The 21,914-nt window shown below is 35.3% G+C and overlaps 1 protein-coding gene across 1 annotated transcript in view; it reads left to right on the forward strand.

Moving 5' to 3' along the window:
- The window catches only part of GABRA2 (gamma-aminobutyric acid type A receptor subunit alpha2), a 56,172-nt gene that overhangs the window by 25,405 nt on the left and 8,853 nt on the right, over positions 1–21,914 (forward strand). Inside the window, exons 3-7 of the mRNA XM_035553492.2 lie at positions 500–567; positions 11,835–12,055; positions 14,745–14,827; positions 17,684–17,827; positions 18,843–18,995. Coding sequence (XP_035409385.1) covers positions 500–567; positions 11,835–12,055; positions 14,745–14,827; positions 17,684–17,827; positions 18,843–18,995 — 669 coding nt within the window. The remainder of the gene's footprint in view (positions 1–499; positions 568–11,834; positions 12,056–14,744; positions 14,828–17,683; positions 17,828–18,842; positions 18,996–21,914) is intronic.

Here is a 21,914-nt window from a genome sequence, read left to right on the forward strand (position 1 = left end):
ATTCAAATATAGAACACAGTCGAGTGTTACATTTGGTGTAGTCTGTAATTGTTTTGTAACCTCTTTCTTGTCTTTGGCTTTGAAAAAAACTGTTCAGGATGAAGAAAACAGCCTTGAACTAGAAAGGCTTTAATAGGAATTATCTGCAAAAACAGAGATAATACCTCTGCAAAAAAGGCATTATATGTTTAGAACTGTACTACCTCGTTCAGTTCAATACAGTGTGATCATTTTTGCTGGTAGAGATATGGGAAATATGTTTCTGATAGCTGTATAGTCGTCTAAGTGAAGTGAACTACACAGTGGGACAAACTCTTGCCTGATAACCTCTTTGTAATCACAGTGTAATTAAGTGGGGTAGAGACCCCAGGTATTTACCACAGGATTCTGGTTCAGAGGAATAAATAAGGGCATAAACTTGCTCAAAATGTTGCATAATTTTGTATAGAGAGTTTGAAGTACTGTAGATTTAAAGTGATTACTTTTTTTTTTTTATCAGATAGTATTACTGAAGTCTTCACTAACATCTATGTGACCAGTTTTGGACCTGTTTCAGACACAGATATGGTGAGTTTCTGAGTCTTTTGCATGTGTGGTAAAAGATGTAAAGAGATATGCTATAAACTTGCTTTTAAAATTGTATTCTGCTTTCATTTGTTGTGGGAAGATTAGGAGCAATTTTCCTGAAGTCAGGAAGTACCAAATCTCAGAAGTTCCAAAGATGGAAATTGGTTTATAGACCCTAGATGATAAGTACATCTGTATTAACTGTCCAGTTTGTACCAGTGAATCTCCTGATTATTGTCCCCCTTGACTGTACTTATGGTTCATATTCTGGAGCAGTCTTGAGGTGGGCAAACTGGATTCCTTTTGGATGAAACTAAACTGGAAAGTGCACTGTAAGAGCACACAATGTGGGACTTGACTGGAGTTAGTTTGCAAAAATACTCTTGAAATTTAGCTTGGAAGTTGGCTCATCAGCACGAATTGTGTGGTTTTACCAGTCTGTCCTGCATCATTTGCACTGTTTAGTAAACTAACATTGTGGAAAAAAGGTTTATCAAAATTTCCACTATTTTGGTAAGTTTTTTTTATGGATTTTTTTTTTTTAATGAAATTCATATAAATGTAGTCATCAGTGGATCACCTTGTGAACTGAATTTTAGCAAAAATTTCTGTAATGATAACACATGAAAAAATATTTCAGGGAAGCAAGATTTTCTGGCCTTATATTCTTACGAGCCCCAAACCAAGAGTTTATAGTTTTTGTTGAGTGCTTAGGGTTTTCATAGTCCCTGGGTCTACTAGTGTTAGCAGGGACCATCTAAATGAAGTCAGTGACATTATAAAGAAAGAAAGTATCAAAATATTGCTCTGGATCACAATTTTTCATGAAAACAGCAATAGAAAAAAACTCTGAGACAAGGGGTCCTTTGTAGGCTCACTGCAAATCAGATGCAGATTAGGGAGAATGTGTTGCACTGGTAAGGAAGATCTTCATGGATAAAACACCTCTGATAGGAAAGAAGGGAAGGATGACATATTCAGAAAGTTCATCTAGCTGCCCTTACCACTCCCTGCTGGTCCTTTACAATATGAGAGCCCTATGAGTATCTGGGTTGTTATGTTTCTAAGACGTACACCAGATGAATGGACATAGGACTAAGTGAGATACACAAAGCAGGTTATGTGTAATTGTGGTGAAAAAGTGATAAAATTATTTATAAAGAATTTTAAACATCATTGATAATATATGAAATATAACACACTGTCTTTGTATATGCATAAGAAGATTAATATTTTTAAAACCAGTCTATATTTACTTTTTTTTTTTTTCCTGTGAAAACTTTCACATTATGCATCATACAAAACAGGAAGCATTTTGATTCTACATGCTAGGTTGCAATGGAACTGAATATTATTTATAGTGCAGTGTGTGTTTTCAAAGGTATTTGTTCACTGACTAGCAATCACAGCTTTTGAGAATACATTCTGTTATTTTATTTTTTTATTTTTTGTGGTGGTTTCATTTTTGAGCTTTGTTTCCACTGCGAAGAATAAATTACTGATGCTTCACATGAAAAGTTGTTTTCATAGAAAAAAAGGCATATTTGTTTTCTTTTTGACACTGCATGTGTCAAATTCTCTTGAGGTGTTTTTCCTAATGATGTTAAGTTTCTGAATTGATTCTTGTTTATCATGAATTATAAAAAATGGGTATCCACACTATATGCAAAGGTGATATGAACCATCACTTGACCTTGTTACTCTAGTATAGCATGACTTCACAGTCCTCACATCTACAGCATTCCTGAAAAATTGGGAGATGAAGTTAAACCAATTTTAAAGATGTGATGTTTGTGGTACAGGAAGATTTATTAAAGGCTGTGCAGGTCACTTGTGGTGAAATGGGGCATTAATGGAAAGCTCCTTGACCAAGCTCCTGGAACACTTTTGACATCAGTGTATAAATGTATGGAGAACTCTGGATATCCATTTACACAGGCAGATATGATAACACAGTAAGCTCTCAGGTCGTTTGATGTCACTACTGTAACTGCTGTATTCAGAGGTATTATTGAAGCAGACTGTGGTACATTAGAATGGCAGCTGTTACTGTAATGGGGAGGTTTATTTGCAAAAAAGTAGATAGATAAGAGCAGTTTAATACCTACTGCTACAAGTTTCAGGGTTAATTTAACTTAAGTAGCTAATTATTAAATCATTTTGAAATGTATGAGCAGTAGATTAGAAAATTTCAACATATAAATTTTGAAATAATAACTTCCAAATTATCCCATATTCTGTCAGATGCAAAGGTAACAGAGTTTATACGAGTACTCTTTCATTTAGGTATTGCATTACTGAATTGATAATGTAAACTACTATACAGAGAGTTCAAGGATATTTTCTTCTGTAAATGTTGTGACCACTGGTACATTTTAATTTTTTTTAAAGTTTCCTCCTGAAAGCTTTCACTTGAAAAATAAGTTTGGCTTTTGCCCATGTCTTCCTAAGTCTTCAGGGGAGCCCAAACTGAACTGCAGGGCTTTTTAGGAAGGTTGGGTTCCAGCCCCTGAGGTTAAATGTTTGCACAGTGTGAGTGAAGCCTTCAGTCCCATCTGGGTTTCAAGCTGGGCACTGCTGTTGTCCAAAACTTTCACAGTCACTGCTGCCAGCAGAATTCCTTCCCCTGGGATTTTTCTTAACAAAGAAGGTCAGCAGACATATGACTGTACCCCTTTGCATTATCTATTTGCCCTTTTTTTTTTCTTCTATTTTTTATTTTTGTAAATATTCTATTATTTATTTTTGGCAGTTAGCATCTTATAAAAAGCAACAGTACTTAGGAAGAAAGCTTATTGAAAACAGGAGGGGAACTCACTACTGTTGGAGATGGTTGATATGTGATTATAGCATGGAACAGAGAGGTGGCACACTGAAAATTACAGGTTGAATTACAGGTTGATTGGGTCTAAGGACGCTGATGTTGCATATCAGTGTTGATTCAAAAAGCTAATAAAATGTCATCCTAACCTTAACTGGTTTTGGGTTATTTGTGAGGAATTTGTGAGGTTTCTGTATTCCTCACTAGGTACAGTAGTTCACATTAATGATAGTATGTTATTGTGTACAACCTGTGACTCAGTATGATTGCTGTAGTGTAGAATTTCATAAAAATTCTCTGTATTTTTCCAGTAGCATGAAGTAGTTGACATAAAGTAGTTAAGTCCAGGCAAATTTGATCTCTGACCATTTTTAGACTAGCTGAAGTTGTGGTTGATAAATTCAGGAGGTAAAATCTGAAGCTCAGATTATTCTGCAAACATGTTTCGAGTCAAAGTTTTTGATCCTCATTGTGGATTAACATTTTGACTAAATAAATAATAATAGAAAATGCTACTCTCTGTTCTGCCCCAAGTAGTAATCTACCAAATCTGTTTAATCTTTGCTAGAACTCTTTTGCAACCTGCAATTCAAGTGAACTGCTGTGACTAAAATATGGCTGCACCCATATTAGCTGTGTTATAAAAATGCTATTGTATATTACCCACAGTATGTAATGTCAAAGAAAATGCCAATATACAAAAGGATTTTTTTTTTTTTTGCAAACTAATGAGCATCAAAGAAGGCAAACAAAAATGGGATTAAACAGGTTTTGTTTTCACTGTTCTGTCTTTTTGAGATGTTATTTCTCCAAAATGTTTAAGTTCAGTATTATGATGCTATGCCTTATGGGCTTGCAGCCAGATCAGTGATACAAATTTACTTTGACATTAGCCTGAGAGAATAAAAGCTGCATTATTTAAAACAAAACAAAAGAAAACAAAACAGAACAAATCCCCTCGAATTAACAGAACAATTGAAAAACAAAGCATCTCTTAATTTTCTAAGGAGAATTATAAGGTTAATTTATGATCAGAGTGGCTAATTAAAACATTTTTAATTAAATTATTTCATTTCTGAAAATTCTAAAGTGAAGGATAATTTTGGTTGGAATATGGTCCCCAGGATGACAAAATGGACATGATTTAACTTAAGCAATTAAAATTGATTATTTTTTTTTCAAAATTAGTAAATAATATTAATCCCAGTCTGATAGAGTGGCATAGCTTTATAGATATGCCAATAGCTCTGGTTTTAGTACTCCAAGCAAATTACTTTTACATATTTTTCTCAGAATTACTTTCCTTCCAGTCTCACCTAACGCTCCGGCTTCTAAAATTTCCCAGATAGCTATATAAGTGCTGATCTGCTTGAGAGGAAAAAATATATACAAAAATTGAAAGCTTATTTGCTCCTCCAGCAACAGTTACTGTATATAAGACAGAGCATATAGCCACTGAGAACCTTTATATGATGTCTGCTGAGAGGAAAACTCTGCCAAGCTTTTGCAAAGTATTGCCTCACAGCAGGCTTTCTAATTATCACTGGGAACTGTCTTTCCTACTTCCCTACAATACATAGTTAGTAGGTAGCAGGACCTAAATCAGTTTTGCTTAATATTAAAACTAACAGTCTTTCTTACAGTTTTATATTTCAACCTATAACCTTAGCTTTTTATTGTATTTGGAGAGTTTTGTTTACTATGTTTGTCTTTATTTTTTCTTTGTGTTTCTACACAATATTTTTTCCTAATCTCTTGCTGATAGACTTCTTGTTTTTCATTCTAGCATCGAGAAACGTGAACATTTCTCTGCATAGATGGTTATACCTAGACCATCTATGAGTTCATTGCAACACAGCCTTTCATATTGTCAATTTGCAATTAAATTTCAAGACTCATTTCCGATTTTTCAAATATAGCCAGTACACAATTTTTAATGAAGACTGAAGGTCAAACCAGAAATGACCACAAGGAGTGTTAAAACATCTCTTGCTGCAATTGAAGATTGTTCCTCAGAGAAGAGGCTGAACTCCAGATCACATTTATTTTTCTGTGTCTGCTTTTCAGATTTCGTAATTCCATTCTGTATTTCATTTTTTTTTTTAACTTAATGTTTTAGCTGCTTCAAAATCTGATTATTAGGTATGGTTTCATATCTGGGAAGAGGCTCTAGAGGGGATGTGTGGTCCAGACAGAATAAGGGAATGCTCGATTATGATTTTTTTCCCAAAGATTAAAAAAAAAAAAAAGTAAAGCAATTATTTTACTGTAGATTTTATTTTAGTTCAGTTACAGAAGTGTAAATTAAGACTAAAATGCAAACAGAAATGGTAAATACAATTACTTCTCTAGGGCATTGGGGAGCATCTAGGTTGTCCTTTTATTACGGATATATTTCTGAAAAGTCAGTAAATTGGTAGCTCTATTCCCTTTTATTATAGGCCAAGATCATTGCCTTTGCAGGGAAATCCATAGGCAGTTTTTAAGGAGGATACCTCACATGATGGTCTGCACAATTTCTGTCCTTTTTTCCTCTTGGGAAGCATTGTTTTCCTGTGCAGTATCCTGTCAAGTGGATCAATATCAGAGTTTCATTTGTCAGAGACTGTGCCCAAGCACTGATATTAGCTCCCAATGTACTTTCTATTTGGATTCCTGTCCCTGGCACCAGGTATCCATTGTGTTTCAGGGTTGCTCTTTCTCCATGTCTGAACAAAAAAGGGTAACGAGAAATGTTTGTATTTTCAGTGACAGTATTGTGAATAATGTTCAGTCTCTAAGTAAACCCAATTTATATATTTCCCATTCCTCTCTTATCTCTCCTCAGTGCTTATTTTAGACTCAGAGTTCATTCTCTATCAGATCCATGGAAAGAGAGAGCCATTCAGAGAATCACCTTTTCATAAATGGATATGAATAAGAAGACATTTTCTTCCCTTAGACGCTACCATTCAAACTGGTTAAACACATTTTTTTCCAGACTTTTTTCAAATACTTAATTTAGATTAAATGCTTAGACAAAAATGACTGAAGTTGACAGAAGAAGCAGAAATAAAAGACTTGAAATAAATTCTTCAAATAGAGGAAAATCATGCTACAATTCCCTAGAAATATACCACATTTTCTTTATAGTACTAAAAGTCAAAAATATCTAGCAGACATTTATATATTTAAAAATGAATGAAGGTTTGTTTGAAATGGAGTGATTGTTAAGAGAATGTTTAAGATTTTAATGGGGCTGTTGAGGATTTTGTTAAAAAATAACCAACAGTGCAGATCAAATCTCAGCCCTGCTCCATGAGGGTGTTTATTTGTAATACTTTCAAGATTTCTATTCACCAGTGTATAAGACTCACCTCTCTCAAAAACCTGAAAGGAGTATCTGTCTGTCTGCTATTTTCTTCTATGTTCTGTGTTTTATACACGTCAGAAGATAAATTTTGGGAAAGGACAAATTAACTCCTTTTATAAATCTGTGCAGTGAGTTTTACTGTTAGATACACAGCTAATGTACTAATAGTACTTCTACAGAGCCTGAGTAGTCAGTGTTTGTGACTAGAGTGTTGAGGGATTTTGTGAGAGTGAATTGCATCCAGAAATCTTTCAGTTCTAATACTGTTAGATGAGTGAGTTTTTTTGGACATATTTATGATTTATTTATGATTGACATATTAGAAATATTATTTGTCCAATCTTCTAGGCAGGCCAAGGTCAAGACAAAACAAGCACCATCCAACTGTGTACTCCAAGAACTATTGGGTTGTACAGAACGTTGTTGGGTGTTAGCCCTTGTGTATTACATTTGTACCATGGATAAATCTGTCCCACTGAAAATTAAATGACCAAGAAAACAAACTAAGATTTGTTCTTCCTGCTGTAAAGCTGATTGCAGTTTTCACTCAAAAGATAGATCTAAATACTTACTGAGGAAGTTTGGAAAATTAATTTGCAGAAGTTACATTATGCATTTGCACTCTTCAAACACACAAATATCAAATTATAACAAAAATTCAGGTGTATCCAAAATGCTCAGGTTCCAAGCAGATGAGTTTGCTTTGAGCAATTGCATTTTTAGAGTTGCTTTTCTAAAACTGCTTCTTTGGTTTCTTGGAAGTGGTTTTGATATTTGGCTACATATCAGCCATTCAACAATACTAGTCTCATGATAATGTCGTTAATGTTTTTAAACTAAACTAAAAGACATACTTGCCTCGAGGTAGATATGAATTATGCTTTTTGAGAAATAAAATCAACAAGTTATGTAAAATTTAATATGAAGTCCCTACGAGCTATTCAAGATTTAGGTCCGTGAATGTCCTGTGTTTATATTACCAATGTGTTAACTACAGTATTTTTGTCTGTCTTTAAAAAATCAATAAAAAGATATATGTGCTATTTTCGATTCCTTTACTTTTTCTTCTTCTTCTTCTTTTTTTTTTTTAATTTACCTTTTAATTTTTTTTGTTCTTTTATTTTACAGTATTTAAAGCTTGCTTTTGTGGTTATACGTGTCAGTTGACAGCTTCAACAGTTGACAAGAAAAGGCCAAACATTTTAGAGAATTTACTCAGAAAAATCTTTACAAGTAGGGAATGAGGAACTCCGGCCTGAACTATTCACTAAAAAAAATGCTGTGTTCCAGGAGGTGATTTAATAAAATGTTCAGTCTGCTTCACAACAATACAGATTGCTAATGGACACTTGCAATTTTGAGATGTTTGGAACACTTCCATCTTTACTCCAGATACAAACACTGACAAAATCCCAAAACCATTATCTGAGAGGATGGGAGTAGATTTTGTTTTTGTTTGAGCTTTTCCCAGACAAATTTAGCCTTAGCAAAAAGAAAATAAAAATAATAATAATAATAAAAAGATGACTGTCATATAAGAAGAGATTGCTTATACTCAGTTAAAGCTTCTCTCAGAGACACTAATATATATATTTTTTACTGTGCATATTGTTGTGCAAAACTACTATGCATTACAAGAAGAGTTCCTTCACCATTTTATTCTTTTGACCAGTGAACTAGCAGAGCCTCAGTGCTTCTTAGTACTATTACAGTACTATTACAGAATCTCATCCTCTCCCTAAAATTATGTGTAAGCTAGTAAAATACATATTTGAATTGTTATGTTTAATTGCACAGTATTAGAGTTCAGCTATAAAAGCACCATTTCAGACATAAATCTGTAGGAAGCATTTGCTTGTCTACAAGAGATCACAGAAGTCCTTTGTACTTCTGGAAGTATGCTGCTGTGATTTTGTGGAGATAGTGTACTCAGCACTGGACAAGAGTTTGGTACTGTCCAGAGACATGGTGGTCTTTTTTCATATAGGAGAATATCTGCAGGTTGTATTAAATGAATATCAGGTATTAATTTGAGTCTTTTTTTTTCTATAATCCAGATTTGCATTTCTAACAGAATGTTAGTTTTGATTGGAAAATAAGCACTACACAGCATTTACCACAAAATGATATATAGATGGAATAGGAAATAGTTACATAACCTTTATGTAGAATCTTTGGGTAAATGCTGACTTTTTATCATACTGATTAGATTCAAAATATTTTATTAGCTTCCTGTTTTGGTTGCATGGTAATCATCATAGTGGTATTTGTGATCATAAGTAGAATAGATTTGGTTCAGGAGGGAGCATGGATGAGTGAATACAGCACTGGGATTCAAGAGGCATCGATTGTACTTTGCTTTTTGTAATCATTCTGTAAATGGACTGAAACAAGTTAAGGTCATCTCAATGCTTTAGTTTCCCTTTGTATAAAATTGAGATCCCAATACTCCCTTTGCAAATGCATTGATGTCTAGAAGAAGAAAAATTAAGAGCTATGTGGGATTTTATTGCTTTGTGGTGAATGAAAGGAGGTGATATTCATGATCATTCACACCAGACCTTGGGTAATTCCCTCTTTCCGTTTTCTAAATCAGATGTTCTGACAAACAAAGTTTTCTGGCATGATTTGGTTGGAAATGTGCCAATAGAGAGAACAGAATTACTTGTAGATAAATTGGGATTTATCAGTGTAAACTTTCAAGTCTGCAGATCAGGTTTTCTTCTATTTGTTTTGCGTCCTAAGCTGTGTCCAGACATCAGATGTGCTTTTTTTTTCTTTTTTAAGTGTTGCTGTTTTGATTTAGCGGCATTTCATGTCTGCTTTTTTTTTCTCATATCTCTAGTAATTCTTTTTATATATGATGGAAGACGGTGAAGAAGTGGGACCTTTGAAATTCTTTTTTGATGGACACATTACAAAAACTTTACATTCTAATAATTTGTGTGCAGGAGATATTTTTCAAAGGAACTTGTAGAACTTACCACTTATTTCTCTTGAATTTTAGAGGGATTTGAAAGACTTACTCCCTCAGGCTCTTCTTTCCACTTCTGTATACCTCAAACATCAATCTTCTCATGCATAGCAATGATTTATTGGCAAAGTCCCTCAGACAGATATTAAAAGGAAGCTTGCAGTTTTTGCTGCTCTTGGTCTTCCATTATTTTATGTGTTTTGTGACTTTCCCTGGTCCATAAGTGAACTGTTAGATAACTTGGAATTTGAAAATGGAATTTTAAGTCAGAGGATAGTTAGCAAACAACATATAAATTAGAAAATAAAGCAGAACTATGCAATGTCGTATGTTACAGAGAAATGGGCAAATTATTTATCATGAAGCAGTGTCTGTTTACAGATATGTTTACTCAACTATTATTATAGGTAGTAACAACTGATGTTAAAGAAATCCAAACAAATTAATTTTCAATGTATGGTAGTATTAGTTTTGTTTAATATTTGTTTGAGTAACTATAATTTGAATTAGAAAAATAACAAAAGTTGTGTTATGGAATATAAGGTCTCTTGATATAGCTAAAAACTGGGCTTGTGTGTTTTGTCAAGTGAGTTTACAAGTACCTCATTATATCATTCCTAAAGGATCCTCCTTTCACAGCACCTGTCACAGTTCTTAATTACAGCTGTTTTCTCCCCTATCCCTGTCATGATCTTTCAGATAACAGAATTTTCTTTCCTTTATTCCACATAAAGATCTTCTTAGCTTCTGTCTCTATCTTGGAAAAGACCCTCTGAGCTCCTGGGCTCGCAGAGAATAGAGTCATAGAATCATAGAATATCTCAAGTTGGATGGGAGCCACAAGGATCATCAAGTCCAACTCTTGGGTCCTAAAAGGACCACCCAAAAAATTCAGACCATGAGGAAAAGGAACTGAGATGGGCTATCACTTCTTGCTGTCTGCTCAGCACACAAGGGAGACAGCAAGAAGTGATGAGGACTGTTAAGTTCCTTCCAATCACTTCTGTCTGGAAATAACTTGAATATTTTATATTGGTAGAATTTTATTAGGACTTGTCCATTCAAAGATAGTATACTCAAAGATGGGTTGCTTAAGTTGCATCATTTGCAGAGTAATTGTAATAGTACAGGCTGTTGTAATGTTTTGAAATCAGTCATGTTTTGAAATCATGGGCCCATTTTGCACCTGTCCAACAAAACTGAAGTTGCTCCAAGGTAACATTTGCTGGTACACAGAAAGCAGCTTATTTCCAACAAAGTTTTTATGGTCTTTGATTTCCAATTTATGTGTTGTGCTGACAATAACAAACCACTAATCCATTTACAGTTTCAATTTAAAGTTAGTTAATGAACTTACATTATCAGTGTTTAATCAGCATCTTTTTTTTTTTTTTTTTTTTAAGAAAAGCAACAAAAAATAGCAGATGGAATATCTAGCGCTGTGTGACACAGGCATCTGGTCTAGGTCATCAGTTTTTTTTGCTTGCATACTTTTCTCCTTCCTTCCCAAGATTAGGCGTCAAAGCAGACAGTTCAGCAGACAGTGCGTGGGTCACTTGTTGTTCATCAGCTTTGCTCCTTATCTAAGTATTTTTGCTAATAAAATCTATACTTCTTTAGGTCTTTACTTTTCCAAAAATCTTCCTTATACCCATCTGCCTGCATATATTTTACAATTTATGGATAGGCTTGTTTTCTTCCTTCCAGTCTCAGCCCTCCTCCATGCTATTGAAATGCTGGATTATTCTCCTACAGGTGCATCTGCTACATGAGTAATGCCATATCTTTCTGTGGATTTTTTCTTATTTCTTAATGTAAAAAACTAAGTTTATTGAAATTACCTTTGTCACAGATACTATATGTATGAGGTACAGAAATCTAAATACTGGAAGGGTTTGATATACAGACAACATTTAGCAGTTGTGAAGGACAATGTCATACCAATAGTACTTTGAGTTCCTGTTTATTATTCTCAGTATTATACAATTTCACTTGATAGTTGTTTTTCCCTGACATAATCTTACCAAAGGAATTTTGCAACCACAGCTTTTCTGTTTTGGTCCTCAAAAAGCAGATACATTTTTCATTGTGTCAAAAAGCATATCTTTATTCCATTACAGGAGTACACAATAGATGTTTTCTTCCGTCAGAGATGGAAGGATGAGAGATTAAAGTTTAAGGGCCCAATGAACATTCTTAGATTGAACAACTTAATGGCCAGCAAAATCTGGACCCCAGATACATTTTTTCACAATGGGAAGAAGTCAGTGGCTCATAATATGACAATGCCAAACAAGCTTCTACGAATCCAAGATGATGGAACTCTCTTGTACACCATGAGGTATGTATTTTCTTCTGTTCTTTACTCATGCTATTTCTTGATATGACTTTTCCAGGTAACAATTAAATAAGATTCCAGGAAGACTTCCCTTTGTTCCATTTGTAGCCCAGCAGAAAAACACTAGGAAGATGTATGTTTCGTTTCCAATTCTGTTACAAGTCTGTTGGTTGATTTTGAGTAGATTAGTTTTCCTATGTGTTCCTCCATTTTCATACCTGTATAGCATATTAAAAGATAGTGACAACCTGCATTAAGTGCTTTGAGGCCTTCAGATGGGAATTACTGTGCAAGAGTTTACAAGCTCCATCTTAGAAGGATTAAACAAGCATATGACTTCTGCCTGTTACTACACACATTGTATGTAATGCCCATGTGAGCCATTAGACAACTTTATTACTGAGATCAGTGTCAACAAGAATGTTAAGAGGAAGTGAAAGGGGTTAATACAGCCTCAAATTCTTCCTTTTAAGAACTATATGGAAAATATACCCTACTTGCTAATAACTATGTACTTACATCTAAATACAGTATTTTACTTATAGTTTTCATTTTTGCTTCCTGGCATGACTAGAAGCTAAGATGAACATTTAGCTGGTAACATATATTAAATTTGGTTGGAAAATAATTTATTTAAAAATTGTAAACATCACGTATGCATAGGCATAAGCAGTGTTTTTATAAAAATTGATTCTGAATCAGAAAACTGATTTCTTCTTTGATTACTCATTTTGTAATAATGCTATCTATATGAGATTTTTGGAAATATTTTATCCAAATTTCCAGAAACTTCTGACTTCATTTATTTCTTTTCCTTTTATTTAACAAATTGAATTGGTTGTGAAAGGAGACTTAAAATCCCTGGCCTAAGTAAGATATAAAATGTGAGCTGTAAAAAAAATGTATACTGTGCAATCTTTTCCATGCAGCCATACTGGCATCCCTTAAGCCTGATTTACTGTACAGCTCCCAAGCCCTTGTAGTACTGAGTGTAGGTTGTAGGCTGCTAATCATATTGAATTATATGGTAGTTGGAGAGGTTCAGAAAAGTGTGCTGGAAATAGAGAACCCTATTTATGGTATTGTGCTCAAGTCAATATTTCTAATTGTTTCTCTGTAAACTAAATGAAATTCTCTTCCTCCAAAAGGTTTTCTAATTATATACCATAAACAATAAAAAATACCATTTGAAACTGTTTTTCAGCATGAAGAAGAAGAAGAGAAGGCTTCAGGGAGACCTCTTTGCAGCCTTTCAATACTTAAAGGGGGCTTATAAAAAAGATGGAGAGCAACTTTTTACATGGGCAGATAATGATAGGACAAGGGGGAATGGTTTTAAACTAAAAGAGGGAAGATATAGATTAGATATTAGGAGGAAATTCTTCACTCAGAGTGTGGTGACACATAGGAACGGGTTGCCCAGAGAAGCTGTGGATGCCTCATCCCAGGAGTTGTTTGAGGCCAGGTTGAATGGGGCTTAGTCTAGTGGGTGGCAGGGGGGGTGGAGTTAAGATGATCTTTATGATCCTTTCCAACACAAGCCATTCTATAATTCTATGATCTATGATTCTATGAAACTATTATGATTTTTTTTAATAAAGTGGGTCAAGTCAATTAGAATTAACTAATTAGTTCATGACTTGTGAGTATGTTGTTTCTGAGGCTGTGAGATTCATGTGTAAACAGCCTTCATTGCATGGATTTTAAGCAACCTTTTTATCTCTTTCTATTTAAAACGGTATTGTGACTTCTTTCCTGTGTCTTCAGCTGTTTGCTGACTTTTTTCTGTCTTTCCCCCCTTGATTTCAGAAGCTCTTTCTTGGGGAATGGGAAAATAGAAACATAGAATATTTTTGTGTGTAAGGATGGCAAAATATAGTGGGGAATACAATGACTGTGAACCACTGGAAGTACAGGAAAATGTAGCTGATATGTGAGGATGGATGAAGAGGAATGAAAAAGTCCAGAGAAAATCTTCACCCAAAGGGGACTTACAGAATAGAAAGGAGAAAAAGAACTTTAATTAATTAATTAATTGAGTTACAAATAATGGGAAAGAAAAGTATGTCAAAACTCATTCAAACTTTTTCATTGTATTATTCCACATATTTTATACTGTGATACTGCTGGGAATTTTTCACCAAATGCACAAAAGTGAATGCATTGACAACATAGTCATGCCTATAAATAAACAAAAACAGTAATCAAAAGTAACAGAGACAATGAATGGCAACAGTGTTTTGAAAAAAAAAAAAAAATGCTTTTTTCTACACCTTCCATTCAAACTCTAAAAAATATCAGAATACTATGGAGCACAGTCCTTTGACAAATTAACTGCATTTTATGTGCTTTTGTAATGAGCTTTTGAAAGCCATATAATCACACATGTACCTCAGAATATTATGAGAAGAAAATGACTGTTCTTAACAACCTGCAGTTACATAATTTATATTTTCATTTAAATGGCTGTTCCTCATAGTTTTGAGGTCAGCTGTTTTAGTTTTCTGATGTGATAAGTCAATGCCTTCCAAAGGAATACATAAAAGGGAGGAAGCAAGAGCTGATTTAAATTTTAATTACTTTAATATAACATTTCGGTTTCATCTCCTAAATCAGCATTAACTGTTCATTTCTGTGGAATTGATTTTCTTGTCCTGCTGACTTAAATGCATAGTGCTCTTTTGCCTTTTAGGCTTACAGTCCAAGCTGAATGTCCAATGCACTTGGAGGACTTCCCTATGGATGCTCATTCATGCCCATTGAAATTTGGCAGCTGTGAGTATATAACCAGAAGTATAGTCTTTGGTTTCTAACATTACTCAAGCATCACTTTATTTCAAAAAGTAGTTACAAGAGAGGTTTAAAGCACAAGACTACTTTTTTTTTTTTTTTTAAATTGTAACCTGACATATGGAAATCAATTTTCTCCATTGAGTGTTTTGCCTTGTCATGTATTTTAAAGCTGTCTGGGCACCATTTAACAATAAGTGCTATGCAGTTTTATCACTGCGTTGATCTGCTTTTATTCCAGAATGCAAACCATACTGATGAGTACAGACCTGGGTGCACACAGCCTGTGTATAATGTACATATTGTATTAATGAACAGCACAGTAAAGACTTTGAAAAAAGTTTGTTTTCATTTTATTGAAGCCTATTTTCTCTTTATTTTTAATGGTATTTATTTTTACATTCTTAGTCAATGAAGGCAACAAATGGCTTCTTGTGATAAAAAATTTGCTCTTAGCAGATCAGCATGTTAGATAGGTTAGATAGAACTTTGATCTCACTGGTATTATTTTCAAAGCAGTATAACCTCATTCACCTATATAGCAGTCTCTTTTTCTTCCTTGTGAATTAGAATTTCATTATATATGTATTTCTTGGATTTCATACATTGAAGAGTTTTCTATTTTTTTCTTTGGCTGTAGCCTACATTCTCTGCTGTGCCCTGGAAATGGCATGGTGTGTTGTTGTTGTTGTTTGTTTTTTAGGAAACTAGCTAATACCAACAAATTCTGTCTGTTTAATTCTAATACCAATAATTTCTGTCTGTTTTATTAACTGTAGCCAGCACAGGTTGCAAAAGAGATGATGGGCTGCCAGTAACATAATTCACCATATGAACACTGTCAGAGAACTGTGCACAATCTTTCCATAACCCAAATGTATCCCCTTTCCCTAGAGGTTGGAGGAGTTGGTGGTGAAAATAGGAGCAAATTAAACCAAGTCTGTATTTCTGATTATGCTGCCACACTAAAGGGAATTCTTAGCTGTAGAGATAAAATATGGTTAGAATTAATGATATTTTTGTCATGAAACCTTTTTTCCCCTAAATATTATATTAAATTTATGTTACATAATGAAACATAGCTACATAACACCAGAGATCTTAGCCCAAACCAGCTACTGACTAATAATGTTTATATATATATATATATATATGTGCACAGCAAGATACGCTTGATTTATAAGGTATGGGGGAGAAAAAGACTCATATGTAGCCTCAAAAAAACTTAGAAAAAACAAAAACAAACCCACAAACATAATAATGAAACTGATACTCAGGCCAAGCAGAGACTTCATAGCATGACTTGATCTTCATTTCTATGTTGGAAACCCTTCAGATGAGGTATACTGGACTTCTTGTGACAGTTTTTTTTCCCTTTTTTTTTTTTTTGGTTACTAATTTGTTCTTTGTTTTCTGCCCATGGTTTCTGCATTTCTGTCAAACAGTAGAATTCAAACTGTGAGCAATGTGATGTTAGAAAAGCTGTCTTTCTTTTCTCAGTGAAGTCACCTGTGCTCCAGCCAGTTGGCTGGACTTATTCTTTACCAAAGACTTATTTCTGTTCATTTTGAATAGCTTCTCACTCATTTCTATTTCTTTATCTAGAATTTATTTCTAGGCTACTATACATTTTTCAGCTTTTATTCTGGGGTAGAATTTGAATGATAAATAGTCTTGAAAATAAGCCAGAATCCTGAGGATTTTGGTTTAGCTGAGGCAAGTCTGCCAGTGGTAGATATTTATCACAGCTCTCCACATTCTGCTAATCTTACTTTGCTAGGAGGATCATCAGCCTGCAAGATTGTCTCAGTTTCTTTGTCATACTCAAGAGAAGAGCCAAGCTGAATGCACTGGAGAAGCTGTAGTTTAATAAATTGCCTTTCTTCATCCTCATCAAAAAGTCTAACTAACAGTGGAGAGGATAAGGGGTAAATTGGCAATTGGCAAAAGTACTGATTTTCATTAAAGTAGAGGTCTTCTTGTGGGAATCTGAATAGTTTGAAGCGAAGTGTTAAAAATTTCTGCAAGCTACCACTCTGCTATATTTTTTTAGTCATACAATTTATGGCTAGCTGCATGAAGAAGCTTCTTTCAGGGCCTCCAGAGATTTCTCAAGTGAAAATGTTTGCAGCCCAGCAGAAATGTTGCTTTTCTTTTTCACTTCAGTACAGATATGGATAAGATTTAAAATGTACTTGTCTCAGCTAATCAAAATGAACACACAATTTCTTCCATCAGTGGTTTACCCTTTTCCTTCATACTGCATTTAGTTAGTAGGGTATTAGACTGGAAAAACTTGCAGGACATGTTCAGGTTTTTTTTTTTTTCTTTTTTACTTTCTGGAGAGGCATTAGTGCTTTCTAAAATTCGGTGTTGATTTGCTTCCATTTTAGTTTATTTTGACATACCTTAAGCTAAATTTATGTCTTCTCATGAATGCAATGACAGAGTATTGAAGCAGCCTGCTTACTGTCAGTATGTCCCACAAATAGATGTAATGATAGGGAGTGAAATTTAAGAGGATACACAGACCAATGCACAGAGCTCCTAAAATCTTTTAAGGGCATTGTCAGAGGACCTTGCCATATTTAGGTATGAATTTCAGTTAGCAGTCAAATGTGTGTATATATATATATATATATAAAAAATATATATATTTACCATATTATATTATATTATATTATTTATCATATTTACAATATAATATAATTTTTTTTTAGCTTTTTAGGTTTGGGGATTTATTTTTGAAAGGTAACTAAGTAGTTTTTCTAATTTGATGAATTTTGATGGAAGCTGTTTGGTTTAAATTACTGACAAAATATTATATCTTATTTCCCACAGATGCATACACAACTTCAGAAGTGACATATATTTGGACTTACAATGCTTCAGATTCAGTACAGGTGGCACCAGATGGTTCAAGATTGAATCAGTATGATCTTTTAGGCCAAACAATTGGAAAAGAGACAGTTAAATCCAGTACAGGTTAGTAAAAAAATATTTGAGGAAAAAAGCACTCACTTGGCTAAATAGAACATAGGCATTGCTGATGGTGGTAGAAGGCTACTCAAAAAAAAAAAACAACTTACAAAATGTGAGATATCAGGCAGAGCTTATTAATGTATGGTACATAGAGCTCATAGCAGCACATCACGTCTTCTGATTCTCTGTAAGTTAATAAGTAGTAAATGATATTAGAAGCAAACTCCCCAGTGATTTTTTTATACTAAATGGAGCTCAGTCTTGAATCCTAATGTTTTTAATGCAAGCTTTGGATAATTGTTTAATTTCAGATGGTAAATGACAATTTTAGTCTAGTAGATGGTAAAATATGCTGGTTTCAACCATTTTTTTCCTTTCATCATTCTTTTAGTATTAAACACTGGATTATTCTACCTGGTTTTAAACTGTGTTCCTACATGTGCCAGGCTGTGATGGACCTCCATGATTGTCTTCTCATTGTAGACTTAGTGTGTTCTTAGCGTGCCTACCATTCTCAGAGGGTGGTGAGGCACTGGAACAGGTTGCCCAGAGAAGTTGTGGATGCCCCATCCCTGAAGATGTTCAAGGCCAGGTTGGATGGGGCCCTGAACAATTTAATCTAGCACGTGGCATCCCTGCCCATGGCAAAAAGATTGGAACTAGATGATCTTTAAGGTCCCTTCCAATCTAAACTATTCTGTGGCTCTATGATTCTTTGTGTGAATGCAGAGGGTTGCTTTTGTGCAGAAGCCTGCAGGACTGAAGTTCTCCTCAGGGCATACAACAGTTCCCGTAAGTCCTTGAACACTGATCTTTACTGGATATCAGTGGGAGTAAGATGTAGTTGTACCCAAAGTTAAAAACATTTTTATATATCGTACTACAAAGTAAATTTTGTGCAATTTAAGTCCAGTGCATTTGGTTCACATAAATATAACAAACTTTTTACCAGAGACGTGGACTTTCTTAGGATGATAACCCTTTTTTTCATTGTATTTGTTTGTTTGTGGCACCTTAGGTGAATATACAGTAATGACGGCTCATTTTCACTTGAAGAGAAAAATCGGTTATTTTGTCATTCAGACTTACCTCCCCTGTATCATGACTGTCATTCTCTCCCAAGTGTCATTCTGGCTTAACAGAGAATCTGTACCTGCCAGGACAGTCTTTGGTGAGTATACCAAGTAGCATGTGTTGTTTGCAACAGCTAAAGCTGTTAGAAACCATTTCAGAAGTCTGCTTGGTAAAGGCCTTTTTTGTTCAAGTTTATTTGTAGAATGTGATACTATTTCTAGTTCAAACAGGTTTCAACAGCAGCTTACAGAACTACAGAGAATCCTGAAGCTTTTTGAAATTAGAACATGTGAAAACTGTCCTTATATCCTTGACTCTTTTAAACAGAAAAAAAAAAATCACAGGATGGAAGATGATGATAATGTTTCCATTTAAAAATTAAATTCCAATGTTTTCTGAAATGTCTTTCTTACGCTGTTATCACATTACCCAAGTATTTTGGTTAAGAATATAATATATAGTCAATAATAATAGTTAAGAACATTTCTAAATAAGTTTGCAAATTAAACAAATTAAAGACTTGAATTATTTGAATGTGTTAAACTTTGCAAACTGCAGTTCTTTAAAAGAAACTTTTCTGGGGGTCTGGGCGAATCTTTCTCACTTATTAAATTGGAATGTACTGTAAAGTAGTGAACAGCTTCAGCAGTGCAGGATGATGGTTCTTGTCTTACATGAACGTTTTGTTCTCTTTTTTATTAAAGCAAAACAATATCTTACATGTATACAACTTAGAGCTATTTTAATTTGTTTGATTTTAAAGGAAAAGAGACTAGCACAACAAAAAATAAATTAATGTCTGTATGGAATCAGCCATCAAAAATGCTGCATAAGATCATATTGTTAGTCATCAGTAAACACCATGCACTCTTCAAAAAATAGGCCAAACTTAAATGCATATTAAGTGATGCACAACAAAGCACTCAAAGTCTCTCCTGGTGGAGAAAATGCCACACAAAGTATCATCAAAATTGCAGGTTTGAATGTGAGCCTTACTGAAGTCAGATGAAATGGGTCAGTGGTTTTAGTGGAACCAGAATTCTATGTTTTCCTAGGCATTTTAAAGGCAGATACAATATTTTTTTCTTTCTTCAAATTCTTCCATCAATTTGTCCATTTCTGCTTATCAAAAGGCATCTCTAAATGCATTTTTCCTGCACCTTCTTGTTTGCTAGGCTTGCAAGTATACTGTCAAATCCTACTATTATCTCCGTCCTTGCCCTTTTCTGTACCCCGTCCTATATGCTTAGGACACTGTAGCTGGTTTGTCCAAAAAATCTGCCATCTTCTCTTCCAAGAATTAACTGTTACTTTATCACCAATAACAAGGCACTAGGATAATTTTCCTGGAATGTTATGTCCTTCCTGCATACCTCTTTCTTGTTCTTCATTTATTTTTTATTTAATTTATGTTCCGGGGAAAGAAGTAATATTTGCATAGCAGCCTGCTGCTTTACTCTGCTGGGGCTTTAGCATAATCTAGATAATGAACAGTATTTATTAGTGAATAATGTGATATGTGATCATTTTTCCTGTGTGAGGATGTCTTGAAGAAACTGGGTAAGGTGGCTGCAAGAACAGAACCACACCGTCCAGTAACATAAAATCTGAATTACATTTACTAAGGACAATGGGTATAGGGAGCAAATAGCAATTTATATTCTAGTATTTTCTTACTGCCACGCACACATGCACCTCAGGCACCAGTCAGGGCTTCATCCCTTCCAGGCCAGCTTGGCCCGGCACCATGAACCCAGGACACTTGCTGTGAGTTTCTGATGTGTCTGGGCTCTGCCCGATGGAGCAGCCTAGACCCTTTATGCAGAAGTTACACCACATGCTTAGCCTTCTGCACAGGGTTGGATGTTGCCACAGGAGCTGTTTTCTAAAAATTTTTTTACACTCTAGATGAGATTGTCAGCATAAGCTGCCGATGGTTGCTCTAATCATGTAGCCCAAGGCAAATCTCCCAATCTTTCTCCATAAATACTGGCAGCAGTTGTCACTGGGATTTCTATTACCCTCTTGTCTCATGCCTAAATATGTTATAACAATGTGAGGTTATCCACATTTTTATAACAAAGTTCATCTATTGCTTCTTAGAGTCTTCTGGCTTTTATTGAATTAATCTTGACAGAGCTGCACAGGTGTACTCACTGTTTCCTTTGTTTGGGTGGTGCTTTCAGGTAGACTCTACCTAGTGATACAGGAAACCCATATCATAGCTAAGGTAATAAAATAAACTACTTCCAGCATGAAATATAATCACTTGCGGGACAGCTTGTATTGATTATACTGTGGTGGTTTTACCCCACCGGGATGATGAACTCCACCACAGCCACTCTCACTTCCCCTCCTCAAAGGAAAAGGGGCAGAAAATATGATGGAAAGGGCTCAAGGGTTGAGATAAGGACAGGGAGATCACTTACCAATTATCGTCATGGGCAAAACAAACACAGCGTACAGAGATTAATATAATTTGTTGCCTATCATGAGCAGACTAGCACAAAGAGAAACTAAAAGCAAACTGAAAATACCTTCCTCCCTATCAACCCTCTTCTATCTCCTCTCCCCAAGTGGCACAGGGGAATGCGGAATGATGAAGGGGGACTGCAGTCCCTAACTCTTTGTCTCTGCTGCTCCTTCACAGTCACTCTCTTCCCCTGCTCCGTGTGGGGTCCCTCCCACAGGATGCCATCCTTCCTGAACTGATCCTGTGTGGGCTGCCCACAGGCAGCAGCTCTTCAAGAACTGCTCCAGATATGGGTCCGTACCATGGGGTCCATCCATCAGGAGCAAACTGCTCCAGCACAGGTCCCCCGTGGGTGGCAGCTCCCCCCAGACACCCTGCTCCTGCGTGGTCTCCTCTCCACGGGCTGCAGCTCCAGCCCGGGGCCTGCTCCTGTGGGGGCTCTCCATGGGCCGCAGCCTCCTCTAGGCCACATCCACCTGCTCCACCAGGGGCTCCTCCACGGGCTGCAGCGTGGAGATCTGCTCCATGTGGGACCCGTGGGCT

Source organism: Cygnus atratus, chromosome 4, assembly GCF_013377495.2.
Source record: "Cygnus atratus isolate AKBS03 ecotype Queensland, Australia chromosome 4, CAtr_DNAZoo_HiC_assembly, whole genome shotgun sequence".
Taxonomy (NCBI): Eukaryota; Metazoa; Chordata; class Aves; order Anseriformes; family Anatidae; genus Cygnus; species Cygnus atratus.